General features: G+C 40.7%; 1 protein-coding gene across 13 annotated transcripts in view; it reads left to right on the top strand.

The window, feature by feature from the left end:
* dst (dystonin) overlaps positions 1 to 12,670 on the top strand; it is a 103,543-nt gene extending 90,873 nt beyond the window's left edge. For 3 of the 13 annotated variants that reach the window (XM_071480841.1, XM_071480840.1, XM_071480844.1), the window contains 20 exons: positions 194 to 313; positions 962 to 1,131; positions 1,253 to 1,412; positions 2,044 to 2,238; positions 2,321 to 2,449; positions 2,753 to 2,896; positions 3,149 to 3,337; positions 3,450 to 3,579; positions 3,756 to 3,919; positions 4,026 to 4,188; positions 4,288 to 4,442; positions 4,531 to 4,605; positions 4,800 to 4,817; positions 5,668 to 5,784; positions 7,287 to 7,404; positions 8,142 to 8,255; positions 9,538 to 9,728; positions 9,949 to 10,059; positions 10,670 to 10,796; positions 11,618 to 12,670. In XM_071480841.1, the coding sequence (XP_071336942.1) occupies positions 194 to 313; positions 962 to 1,131; positions 1,253 to 1,412; positions 2,044 to 2,238; positions 2,321 to 2,449; positions 2,753 to 2,896; positions 3,149 to 3,337; positions 3,450 to 3,579; positions 3,756 to 3,919; positions 4,026 to 4,188; positions 4,288 to 4,442; positions 4,531 to 4,605; positions 4,800 to 4,817; positions 5,668 to 5,784; positions 7,287 to 7,404; positions 8,142 to 8,255; positions 9,538 to 9,728; positions 9,949 to 10,059; positions 10,670 to 10,796; positions 11,618 to 11,874 (2,847 nt within the window). In that variant the 3' untranslated portion in view covers positions 11,875 to 12,670. The remainder of the gene's footprint in view (positions 1 to 193; positions 314 to 961; positions 1,132 to 1,252; positions 1,413 to 2,043; positions 2,239 to 2,320; positions 2,450 to 2,752; positions 2,897 to 3,148; positions 3,338 to 3,449; positions 3,580 to 3,755; positions 3,920 to 4,025; positions 4,189 to 4,287; positions 4,443 to 4,530; positions 4,606 to 4,799; positions 4,818 to 5,667; positions 5,785 to 7,286; positions 7,405 to 8,141; positions 8,256 to 9,537; positions 9,729 to 9,948; positions 10,060 to 10,669; positions 10,797 to 11,617) is intronic. The other 10 variants (XM_071480845.1, XM_071480842.1, XM_071480849.1 and 7 more) reach the window with 5 other exon arrangements.
* The last annotated feature ends 108 nt before the right edge of the window (positions 12,671 to 12,778 follow it).

Raw genomic sequence — 12,778 nt, 5'->3', positions numbered from 1 at the left:
TAGTATATTAAGCTTGTTTCATATTCTGCCTGCAGCTTGTTATAGCATTTTCATTAGCGTAGGCCTCTCACGTTCCTTGGGCCTGAAATCCTAATCATGTGAACATTAAACAGGACTCGGCAATAAATCAGGTGAACTCATAACTTTTTTTTTTTTTTCTTCACACTGCGTTTGTTTCTTTATCCTTCATTAGTTCCATGAAACTTGGAATAAACTGATGGAGTGGTTGGACGAATCTGAGAAGACTCTGGACTCAGAGGTGGAAATTGCCAATGATCCGGACAAAATCAAGACACAGCTGGCCCAGCACAAGGTGACTGAGCGTGGTCTTATCGCACTGTACTGGGAAAAGAACGAAAGTTAAAATAGCCACGGACCTTTGGCGGAATCTACAGCTGAGTTTCATTCAGTTAACACAAACGACGTCAGCATTCAAGTCATTTTGTACAAGCTAGAATAATGAAGCAATGGAAGTAGATAATTCCAGCAGTAAAAGATATTTATAGGAATTACAGTATCTACAGAATGCATTAGTGCATTTGCTTGCATTATAGACTGCCCGGTCTCTTTTGTTTTCTCTACTGTGTTATATGGGGAGATTGTGCTAATCCTGTCATAATCCCAGGATGGACCGAATGTATTAGGGGTGACCTTGCTTTTTGGATACTTTTAATCTCTGTGGAGCAGTGGCTCCAGAGTTTTGACCCTCTTTTTTGTTTCCCTCACAGAATAGTGTCTTCTTAATCACAAAACATACACAGATTAGGATACTGTCTGACATGCCAACAGTAGTAAGAGGAAAATCCCTTGAGAAGGTTCACTGTAACTGTGAAGTGTGTGCATCCAAAGATACAGACTTAAAGCAATCCGCTAAGCATAGCTCTTGTCAGCTTGTTACTCTCTAAATACAGTAGAATTACTTTATTGGTTGGATGAATTACCTTTTCTTTCTCATATACAGGAGTTCCAGAAAGCTCTGGGGAGCAAACACTCAGTGTACGACACCACGGCCCGGACAGGACGGGCCCTCAAAGACAAGACCTCCCTTCAGGATGATAATCAGAAGCTGGACGACATGCTGAGTGAACTGAGGGACAAATGGGACACTGTCTGTGGCAAGTCTATAGAAAGGTACGGATACATCTTCCCACATTCGTTGCTCTATTTTTATCCCACCAACTTCTCATCAGACAACTTGCAGTATTTCCAAACACCTCTTCATTCACTGGGAATGATTTGTTCTCTCCTGCAGACAAAACAAGCTGGAGGAGGCCCTGCTGTTCTCCGGCCAGTTTACAGACGCTCTCCAGGCTCTTATTGACTGGCTGTACAGAGTGGAACCTCAGCTGGCTGAGGACCAGCCCGTACATGGAGACATAGACCTGGTGCTCAACCTGATAGACAACCACAAGGTAGACAACAACACCAGGCTAAGGACACAGAATGTCCCACATTTGATGATCTGCTAGTTGATTACTGGTCTTTCACTGGCAGCATTGAAACCCATCTTAAAAAAAAAAAAAGAATAAAAGGTTTCATTGCTGCATTAACACTGTCTTTTCCTTTCATCACTGTTTCTTATCACAATAGAAGACAGAGGACACTTAAACCACACCAGATTTAGGGTTATAAATTTAAACAACAGAAAAGCTTGTGTTGTCGTACCTTGCTGCTGCCAGCTCTTTGAAGTTTTCTGTCCAGCAAGGTTTCTGGAAAACTGTTTCTGTTATGTTTCCTTATTTCCAATGTTATTATTCATAATAACTGTGCTGTATCATCAACAGAGGTATTTCTGTTCTTTGTTGCATTAACTCTGTTGAAGATGAATGTATTTTGTAGTCCACAAGTTAAAATTTCTCTCTGCACTTCTTTAATGAAATTATAAGTAGCAGAAATATGCTAGAAATACACAATTCAATAAAAAGTAAGCACATTTGTTTGTTTGTTTAGGTCATTTTCAAAGCAGCTTGATAACTCTTGATGTGCCATTTCAGTTTGGTGTGTGTTGGCTGATGTTGTCTGACTGTGTCATGTCCCCTGCAGGTTTTCCAGAAGGAGTTGGGAAAGAGGACAGTGAGCGTTCAGGCCCTCAAACGTTCAGCCAAGGAGCTGATCGAGAGCAGTCACGACGACTCGTCCTGGGTCAAAGTACAGATGCAGGAGCTGAGCACCCGCTGGGAGACAGTGTGCAACCTGTCGGTGTCCAAACAGGCCCGGCTGGAGCAGGCCTTGTGTCAGGTGCTGCAGAGCCCCTACAGCTGTTAGATAGAAGGTAACCTGAGTCTATGAGTGTGACGTGACCTGTGTTTTCCTCCTGCAGGCTGAGGAGTTTCACTCTACTGTTCATATCCTGCTGGAGTGGCTGGCTGAGGGAGAGCAGAGTTTGCGTTTCCATGGCAGCCTGCCTGATGATGAGGAGGCTCTGCGGGTGCTTATCGAACAACACAAGGCAAGCAATGCAAACATTTATATAGTTTTATCTTGATCAAAACTTTAAGTTTATATTTACATTACATTGCCGTCTTTTGCTTTAATAAACTGTTAATACCCCAAATGTCTTCAAGTAGATGCCATATCAGCTTTCATGCCAACAATGCAGGAATATTTTTCTTAACTATGATTTCATCTAATTGAAATAGCTTTGGCTCGCTACGATGTTTAAACAACCTTATGAGCAATGTGTCAATTTTTTATGTTTGCTGAAGATAATCCAATTGCAAATCTAAACTGTTTTCCATTTGCTCTTTTTAAGGAGTTCATGAAGAAACTGGAGGAAAAGCGAGTGGCTCTGAATAAAGCAACCAGTATGGGGGAGGCCATTCTGAGCATCTGCCATCCAGACTCTATCACAACCATCAAACACTGGAACACCATCATTAAAGCCCGGTTCGAAGAGGTCAGTTCACAGCTGCTTGTCTGCATACATGCCTTTCTTCTCTGTCACACCCACAGGTATTACTGGGCACAATTACACCATTTGGAGGCTTCAAGCTACAATACCATGTCCATTTGTGGTGTGGGTATTTGCCTGGTGTAGCTTTAGCATGACATTTCCATACATTCGCTGCCATATGTGGTCCCGATCACACAAGGAGAACTGCTCTGTCTCTGTTTAGTGTGCGTAATGTGTGTAATGTTGCTGTTACAGGTGCAGGCTTGGGCCCGGCAGCACCAGCAGCGTCTGGCCACAGCCCTCACTGAGCTGTTGGCCACTCAGGAGTTACTGGAGAATCTGCTGACTTGGCTGCAGTGGGCTGAGACCAACCTCAACGATAAGGACAAGGAGCCGCTGCCACAAGAGATCGAAGAGGTGAAAAGCCTCATAGCAGAACATCAGGTAAAGTAAAATTGTTTTTTAGGGATTTAAAGTGTTGTTTTACTTGGAGTGATCTGTGATTGCATGAGCACATGATAGAAGCTACAGCGTTTATTGTTGCTGTGTCCTGCAGGCGTTCATGGAGGAAATGACCAGGAAGCAACCAGATGTTGACAAAATCACCAAGACACACAAAAGGAAGGCTGCTGTGGAGCCCCAAATCCAGTCTCAGATCCCTGTGCTCGACAAAGGAAGAGCTGGAAGTATGTATCCCACAAATGCCCCTCAAAGAGCGTGACCTGAGCCATCTGGCCAAGTGCTGAGTCACTGCGGGGTGACGTGACATCCTCTTCTCGTCCCATGTTATCACCTGGAATGATGTCATTGCTGATCTATTCATCCTGATTACACCATGAAGGTTTTTGTTTTTCATTTGCAGGAAAACGCTCTCCCACGCAAACAATGTATGCGTCCGCAACACAAGCTCCCATTGAAACCAAGAATCCCCGGGTCAACCTGCTGGTCACTAAGTGGCAGCATGTTTGGCTGCTGGCTTTGGACAGAAGGAGGAAACTCAATGATGCCTTGGACAGACTGGAGGAGGTAATGGAGCACTCACACCTGCTCTCAGTGATATTACAAGCTCACTTTTTTTTTTTTTTGAGTTTGTGCTTTTCTGGTTGTTAATGTCATATTTTTTTCTGTGCAGTTGAAGGAATTTGCCAACTTTGACTTTGATGTGTGGCGGAAGCGCTACATGCGCTGGATGAACCATAAAAAGTCTCGTGTCATGGACTTCTTCCGCCGCATCGACAAAGATCAAGATGGCAAGGTGACCCGACAGGAGTTCATAGAGGGCATTCTCTCCTCCAGTAAGTGTCCAACACATCACATGAAGTCGCAACTGAACAGCGTGCACCCCTGCCGGCAGAATGCTTATTTTTTAACACTTAATGTTAAAACTTCAACAGAATTCCCCACCAGTCGCCTGGAAATGAGCGCTGTAGCAGACATATTTGACAGAGACGGGGACGGCTACATTGACTACTATGAGTTTGTGGCAGCTCTTCACCCCAACAAAGACGCTTACAAGCCACTGACAGATGCAGACAAAATTGAGGATGAGGTAATACAAACTCTCCCTGCCCTGAATTTTAAATAATTCTCATTTTTTTTTGGAATGAGGCTTCAATAAAATCATTCTCTACTTGTAGGTTACACGTCAAGTGGCGAAATGCAAATGTCCAAAACGATTCCAAGTGGAGCAAATTGGTGCCAACAAATACCGGGTAAGAGACGTTTTTAAAAGAGACATCCTTCATCTTTATCTTCAAATACACACTATACCATTATTATGACACGTTTTAAAAACAATAGTAACTTCACGGGGAGATCTTTGTGAAGGTAAGTGATGAATATGCTGAAACAAGTGCCAATAAAAACTCTAATCTCTCCATGTTTTCATTGTCCTTCGCATCACCAGTTCTACCTTGGAAACCAGGTACATGTGAATCCCCTCTTGTGTTTTAATCTTTCTGTTCTGTGCCTTATCAAACCTTACGTCCTCTTTCATTTACCATGTTTGTTTTTCAATTAACACTTTCTGCCCAGATCCCTGGCTGATGTTTACAGACTGGAACTCAGAAGTAGAAATAAAGATCTATGGCCATCTGATTTAATCCATATGGAGCACTGGCCTAAAACAGTCCAACAATTTATGGTGGCTGAATATAATCCGAACATGAAGTTTGATTTAGAACAGCTAATGAAAGAAGCATCAAAGGCATCTGTGTATTTTTTGTGATCCTAGCAATTTTGAACATGCGTTTTTGTTTTGTTGAAAAAAGAAGACAATCAAGGTGAAAAGTAGTGTAGCAAATGTTTATATATCTGCTTTTGAGTTTCAGAGAATACAATATTAGCGTGCCAGTACCATTTCAGCCCATATTTTTTTATTGGTCCACAGGCATAAATTCATCTGCTGGGCATTTTGGGAAATAATGCTTTCTGTGTGCTTGCCTTTGGCGCTTCAGTATCATGGGAATGATTTTATCTCAACATTGGCTGACACACTTTTATGTAACTGACACTGTTTATTCATTTGTTTTCATAGTTGGGCAACTTTGATGATTTCAATGAATCCTTTGCTTTTCATTTTACCTGCTGAGTTAATATTTTGTCTTGACAAATTGCATGTTGTAATGTAAAACTCATGACTGATATGGGCTCATGTGCCACATGCTTTCTGAAGCTTGTTGGATTAATGATGTTAGTGAGAGGGGATAGGGGCTTCAGTGGTGGTTTGTATTGCTGTATCACACTACATTGAATTGAAATAATTCTTTTGACAGTTTGGTCTGGTTCACTGCTTACATGACTCCTTAATCGGCGATGAGACAATAGCAAACAGGGAAAATCAAAATCTTACCCCCCACCTACACGTTGCAGTTTTGGAAAGCTGTATTCTGGTAAATGGTTATTCTTAAGATGTTTCTTGTGCCTCTTTTTCCTCCAGATCATCCTCACATTTAATGTATTTGATCACTTAAATCACCAGTGGCATTAAATCATTCTGATAATCATACAAGTGCAAGATTTATAGAAGTTTAAGAGATACCATAATGTAACAGGCACTTAGTGGAGGGTCATCAGTGTTTGGTCATGTCTGCGTGTCACACTGTGGTGGATTAGACAGAAATGATTTGAACCATTCCTCATGTTGTTCTCAGTGTGTCATCGGAGCTAGCTGCATTGGATCTGCATCAGTGTCAATGCATCCTGAGTATTTGAGTCGTAGTTGTAGAAAGTGCAACAAAGTGCCGGATTGCAGGAGATTGCTGTTTGTCCATTTGATCATGGTGTGAAATGACGGAAAGCATGCGGCTGTGATTGTGTGAACTTTGTTTTTGTGCTAATGCTCATGGTCATATCCAACTGGCTGACTTCTGTCTCGTGTCACCTCATAAAGCTTGAACCATTCACATCCATGACATGCTCAGTGCACTGACTGTTTGGTATGTGTGGTTGGAAAGACGAAGGCAGATTATTATACAGCAGTGCCTCCTGGTGGTATAATAATGTGCCTTCAGTTCATGTTTTTTTCACAGCTCAACCTGCAGCAAACTGAAGCCAGACAATAAAGTCAGACATTACATCCTGAAACTACAAACTAGCAGAAATCACTTGAGTAATAACGTTGTACAGATATCAATGTGGAGCCTGACTGGGATCTACAGTGATTGTAATAGACTTACTGTAACATCTATATTACACTATGTGATAGTGAAATATCAGCCAATTGTCTCTTGGACTTTACAGAAACTACATGATGAATATGCTATTTCCAAGTAACTAGAGTACTTCTGTTCTGCATTTTGTTTCTCATTGGCTAAAATATGTACATAGATACTAATATGTAGTACGATATTTGACATGAGCCGATACTAGCGAATAACTTTGACCCAGCAATAAACCAGTCAGGCTCGACATCAGATTCTTGTACATGTTTGAGGAAAGTGTGAGAAAATAAAAAGATGTATTTCAGCATGAACTCATTTAGTATTAATGAGCTCACATAGTGTAGGGATTTTAGAATGATAGATTTGAATAACACACACCCACACACACTAATAGAGGAAACCAGTTGGATTGACCTTTGTGTAATTTGTGTCCCTGAGAATGAAAACTGGAAATTGATGTCATGCTGAAATCCTGGATGTGTAAACATGGAAAGGAAATCAGAAGTGAACATAAAACATCTTTGATGGATGCATTCATTTATGAGATTTTCTTGATTATAGCTAATTCCACAAAACATAGTGATGAATTAACCAATTGGAATAAATGTGATTCTGCACACCACTCTGGTTTCCCTGTGTTGCACAGTTCCTAGCCTGCAGTGAGGAGAGTTCTCACTCACAAGTCAGTGTTCTCACATTTTTCCCTCTCTCTTTTCCCTCCCCCGCCGCAGTTCGGAGACTCTCAGCAGCTACGTCTAGTGCGTATTTTACGCAGCACTGTGATGGTGCGGGTGGGAGGAGGCTGGATGGCTCTGGACGAGTTCCTGGTGAAGAACGACCCCTGTCGAGGTGAGTTCAAAAGTTCACCACAAGACGTCACAGTGAGGCACAGTGTGAGCACACTATTCATTTGTGAAGTGTGTGGCAAAGTGATTTGGGAGTATGCACTGACAAGATTATTACAGTTTGAGTCATTAATCTATGTATTATCTCTTTTGACTGTCCGATTTTTGATTTACAAAACATTTTTGTGGGCCACCACTGTATGCATCGTTATTCTTGATAAAGATTATGATTATTATTATTATAAAGATTATTTTATGAATATTGTAACAGACACAGAGTAAAAATTCAGTGAGAAAAAGTGGTGTTCTTTTTACCAAAATGGTGTAAAATATTATGAGTGTGAGTATATTAATTCAGAATAACTGTAAAAAGATTTTCTCAGTTCCAGATCCATCAAAAGTTTTGGAGAACTTCAGAGTTTAATCCTCAGTTTGAATATGAGTAGAAGTTACCACCGTGACTGTCTTTTCTTGTCTCTTTGTTAAACCAGCTATATTTTGGAGTCATGTCTGTGGTTATGTACTTTCTTCTTAAAGTCTGTTCTCGCTATATCAACACAGCACCTCCCAAGCTCTAAAAAATTATAGATATAGTAACAAAAAAAACGAAAAAACTGCACCTACATGTGTATCAGTATGAAAACGTCCTCTCTGTGACCACATCTAGTGCGAAAGCTTTATGTGCTTGTTTCTGCTCTCTCCTAACCTTCCTCCTGCTGAACATGATATCATTTCTTCTAGTTCATCACCACGGGAGCAAAATGTTGCGCTCGGAATCAAACTCTTCAATTACTCAGTCTCCTATAGGTTGGCAAATCACACACTTTCTCTCCTTGCTCCATGAACCCACCAGTGGTATGTGTGTCTGCACATCCGAGCGTGTGTGCTGCTTGTGCTGGTCCCGGTGTGTGTAACTACCGTAGCCGTGTGTGAATGAATGACGTGTCTCATACTGTGTGAAGCAGCTCCACTCACAACAATCATTCCACTTCACTGGTTTTCATGCATGCAGTTGTTTGTGTGAGTCACATCACCTGCTGTCACTTTCTCTAAGGCTCTTTTTTTGGGACTTGATTCGCCAAAATGGCCCCTTTTTTTTTTCTGTCTCAGCATGTAGCGAGCGCTTCTGAGCTGAGCTTCTTTTGCAGTTTTCAGGTTTGCTTGACAATCAAACGAAAACCATGTGTAAGGTTCAAGAGATGCTTGGCTGGTGATAGAAGCTGTAAAAATAAAACTGTCTCACATCAGGGAAAAATTATTAAATTGCCTCCACGTAACACACACAACAAAACTGAAACAATATTAATTGCATTGATGACAGTGTGGCTTAGTGATGAAACTGCATGTTAGCCAGTTTGTTTTTAACACAACTGGTGAAGAGTTTGTTTGGTTTATTCTGAGTAGTTTACGTTTTCTTGGTTTTGTAATTCTTCTGATTTGGGCAGTTGTGGTGTGGGAGTGTTTAGGCACAGTTTGATTTATTTAATTTTTCTACCATTTGATCAGAAGTGCAAGCAAACAAAGACGTGTCGCTGGTTGAGAAACAAAACGTTTATTCCACTACTGTTGCAGGAGTAACTGGACAGTATGGATGAGATGTGAAACTGCATGAGGTCTTGTGTTTTCATTGTCCACTCAGTATTTTATTTTCATTCATTTTAAGTATTCTGCTTTATTTTAAAGCAGACACACATCATGGTAACACTTTATTTTACGGGATCTGTATTTTCCCAATATATTCCCAGTGATTTACTTAGAGGTTTCCTGGAAACCCCTGTGTAGTGTGGTGCTAATCATAGGGAACACAGAGGCAGTGCCAAAATGGGAAAAATTCTCCACAGCCAAGAACACAATTCAACACTTATGAAAAGTGAAGTTTCTACTAGTAAATGAATCATCAATAAACATTTGCTGGGGTTTAAATGGAGCAGTTCTTTCAAGGAAATTCCCCATAATCAGGACCAAATATATACTGTAGTAATTTCTGGGAAACTTCCCAGGGAATATTGGGAAGTTGTTAGGAACGTAAAGTGGAAAATAAAGTGTTAACTCACATCATCATCAGCACAAAAATACTAATAAAGATAATCATAGTTGTATTTATACAATATGGCTCATTTGGAGTGTATTTTCGTAGCTAAAGGCAGGACCAACGTAGAGCTGCGGGAGAAATTCATCCTCCCAGAAGGCACCACCCAGGTGATGGCGAGCTTCCGCTACCGAGGCCGGAGATCTCGGCCGTCGTCCAGAGGAGCTTCCCCCAACAGATCCACCTCCAGTCAGAGCTGTCCGGTCCCAGCACACCAAGCACTGAGCAGTACACCCAAGGTAAGAGATTCCACCCTGTTGTGGTTTAATCGTCTATCACACTGTGGGCTGATCATCCTACACTATGATTTCTCTCTCAATTATCTGCCTCCCCTTATTTGTGTTGCATTATTTGATCACTTTCCTGTTTATTTGTTTGTGTTTCTCCCATCTAGTGTTTCTTGTAGTTTTTGATTTGTGAATCCATGTCTGTGTTTTTTGATTTGCCATTGTTCCTCAGACTCCCCAACACATAACCCGCAATTATGATAAGCCCTGGCTTACAAACAGCAAACCCTCCACTCCTCTTAAATCATCAGACTCCTTTGGGAGCCAAGGTTCATCCTCAGAGGTATAGTCACATAAAAGATGTGGAACGCTTCAGATTTATGACCCAACTGAAATCTATCACACATTTATCAAAAAAAGAGACAATAAAAATATGCAAACCTGGACACATATACACAATGTTTCTGGGTGTACTAATTTCCATTTCTTTCTGTGAAAACAAACCTGAAACACAGTGGACTCACACAAATCTTAATTTGTATTTGTTAGAGATTTCAGTTGGGTCTACAAACTTTAATGTCTTTGATTACTAATGGGCTGGATATTTAATTCTTGCCTGACAAAAATATCTTTCTCTTTTTAATGCCACTTTAACAACAACTTTGTATTAAATCTTTGCATGTATGATTCTTTAATGATTTATTAACTCTGCAAGTTTACATAGAAATTAAACACTAACCGCCTCTAAAAGAAATGCCCCACTTGTTGAAGAAATAAACATTTTAAAATGATTTTTTTCATAAAATGTATCACTAACTCAATAATAGTTACAGTGCTTTGTGGTACAACTTGTTGCATTCTTCAGTTGATAAGTACCATTTTCTCTGTCCTTATACTACAAAGTTAACTGCAATTAATTACAAATGAAGTAAGATAAGTTCCATCTTTTGCAGAGTACACCAGTCCAAGGCAGCAAATTGCGTCTTCCTGGGTACTTGTCAGGCAAAGGATTTCAGTCTGGTGAGGAGGGAACCTTGATCAGCGCTGCTGTACTGAAAGCTCGAGCACAGACAATAGGCGGTGAGTAGAGAGCATCTTCAGTCGCTTTTTTCATTTTATTTAGAAAGAAAATGTGTTTTTGTGTGTTGTTTGGGGCACTGGTCAGAGGACCACACTGTGTATATACACAAGAAAAGTAAAAGGAGTGAAAATATCAAGAGTTAGCTCAGCAATAAATTAAGCCAACAGTTAATGTGTTGCATTAGCAAGACATAGCCTCAGACAGTTAGCTCTGTAAAGTGAATGACCACTGTGCAGATAATGGTTCAGAACGGGCATTTAAACAGTTGATTAAAGCTATGATGAATATTTTTACATTAACAATCAATCAATAACATGACAAACCTACAGATAATTATCACTCGACTCAGCAGTTCATCTCAGCTCTACAGAGTGTTTTAGCGTCTTTTAGCTCGTTGTTTTGATTTTTTTAGGCCTGCAGATTTATTGCTGTGGTTCACTGTCATGGCTCTCATCAGGGTCCTTATCAGCCTCAACATGCAGCTGGTTTCAGCATTAAAACTGATAAACCATTGAATGGCAAACAGACAAAGTTAGCAACAGCAAAGTATACGATAGAGTGAAAAGAGCCTGATATTTCGTATGGAGTTTAAAGAGACCAAAAACAGAGCTAAAAGCAGAGTGAATGTTGGAGTGACAGCCAGACAACTCCCAAATTATAATAAGTAAATAATGATGTTGCTACATGTCTGGTTGTGTAAATAGGTGGTCATGGTGAACTGTCTTTGACACTGCGCCAATAGTGGCTGTTACTTGTGGGCTAATTCTTAGTGGTTCATTAATTATTGTTTGTAATCACTAATTATTGTTCTTGATTTTAGATTCAAGAAGAAATTCCAGCCGACCTGGAAGCAAAGCCGGAAGCAGAGGGAGCAGTCGCAGAGGTAGTGACGCCTCTGACTTCGACATCTCAGACATCCAGTCTGTGTGCTCAGATGTGTCTGAGACAGTTGGAGAGTCTAGCAGAGCGACGCCGCGCTCTGCTTCCCGCCAACGTGGAGGAAAACCCTCCAAGATCCCCACCCCTCAAAGAAGAACCACCCCCACAAGCAAACTGGCCAAGGGATCCAAGCGATAGTCAGTGGCCTTGAAAACAAACAACCCAGGAGCTAGCTGCACCCTAAACACATAACGGACACTGGAGATATCTAATTTAAAAGACTGCAAATGTGTTGAGTGTTATTTAAATTGTTGCAAAGATGTAAAATATTCTGTTGAGAGGCAATATGATTTAATTTTATGTGAGAATGGAATGTTAATGGCCTTGTGTATTTGTTTTTAATGTATTTTATTTTTTGTGAAAAATGTCAAATTGTTTTTATTGTATTTTATTTTATTGATGCAAAACCTGTAGAGGTTCAATGAACACTAGAAAATGACTACGTTGTATGGTTAACTAACATTTCTACACACTAATGAAGGGCAACACGCAGGATAGCGCTGAGGGTTACTGAATGTAATGTTATTTATGTTTGCTGATGTTTGGAGTAGATGGTGCACTATGGTACCATGTGAGGCATTGCAATTATCTATTTAAGTGCTATGATATACTGCCAACATGCATTTAAAGGGCAATGCAATATACTACAATAAACCCCTGTAAGCACTGCAGAAACCTTTGAAAAACACTATTTAAGACAAGTAGCAGAAACCTCGTAATCATGAAGCTTTCAAGTCCTGTTTGTTTGTCAGCAGCTGCAGTCCCTGTTTTGTTTGACCACTTCACAGCAGCGTGTGCATTGACCTTGACGAGGTGCCACTCCATGTAGACATTCTCGTGTGCATCCATGTCAGTGTATGGTTAATTTCGGTAGAGCTGAAATTGTTACTGTAACATTACTTTGTAATAAACCTGCTTGCAGAAAGCCACCAGAGACTGGTGTGGAACAGAGTCCTCTCTGCTTTGCTGGTTTTACCACCTTTTATCAGTCATGCTAGCAATGGCGGCAGTGTCGGTCTGTCAGTCCACCACTTTGTACCAG

The sequence above is a fragment of the Trachinotus anak genome, unplaced genomic scaffold (genome assembly GCF_046630095.1).
Source record: "Trachinotus anak isolate AG129_WGS33_773 ecotype Australia unplaced genomic scaffold, CSIRO_AGI_Tana_v1 ptg000007l, whole genome shotgun sequence".
Classification (NCBI taxonomy): domain Eukaryota; kingdom Metazoa; phylum Chordata; class Actinopteri; order Carangiformes; family Carangidae; genus Trachinotus; species Trachinotus anak.
The sequence above is the reverse complement of the archived record's forward strand: the minus strand, read 5'-3'. Positions and strand labels throughout refer to the sequence as shown.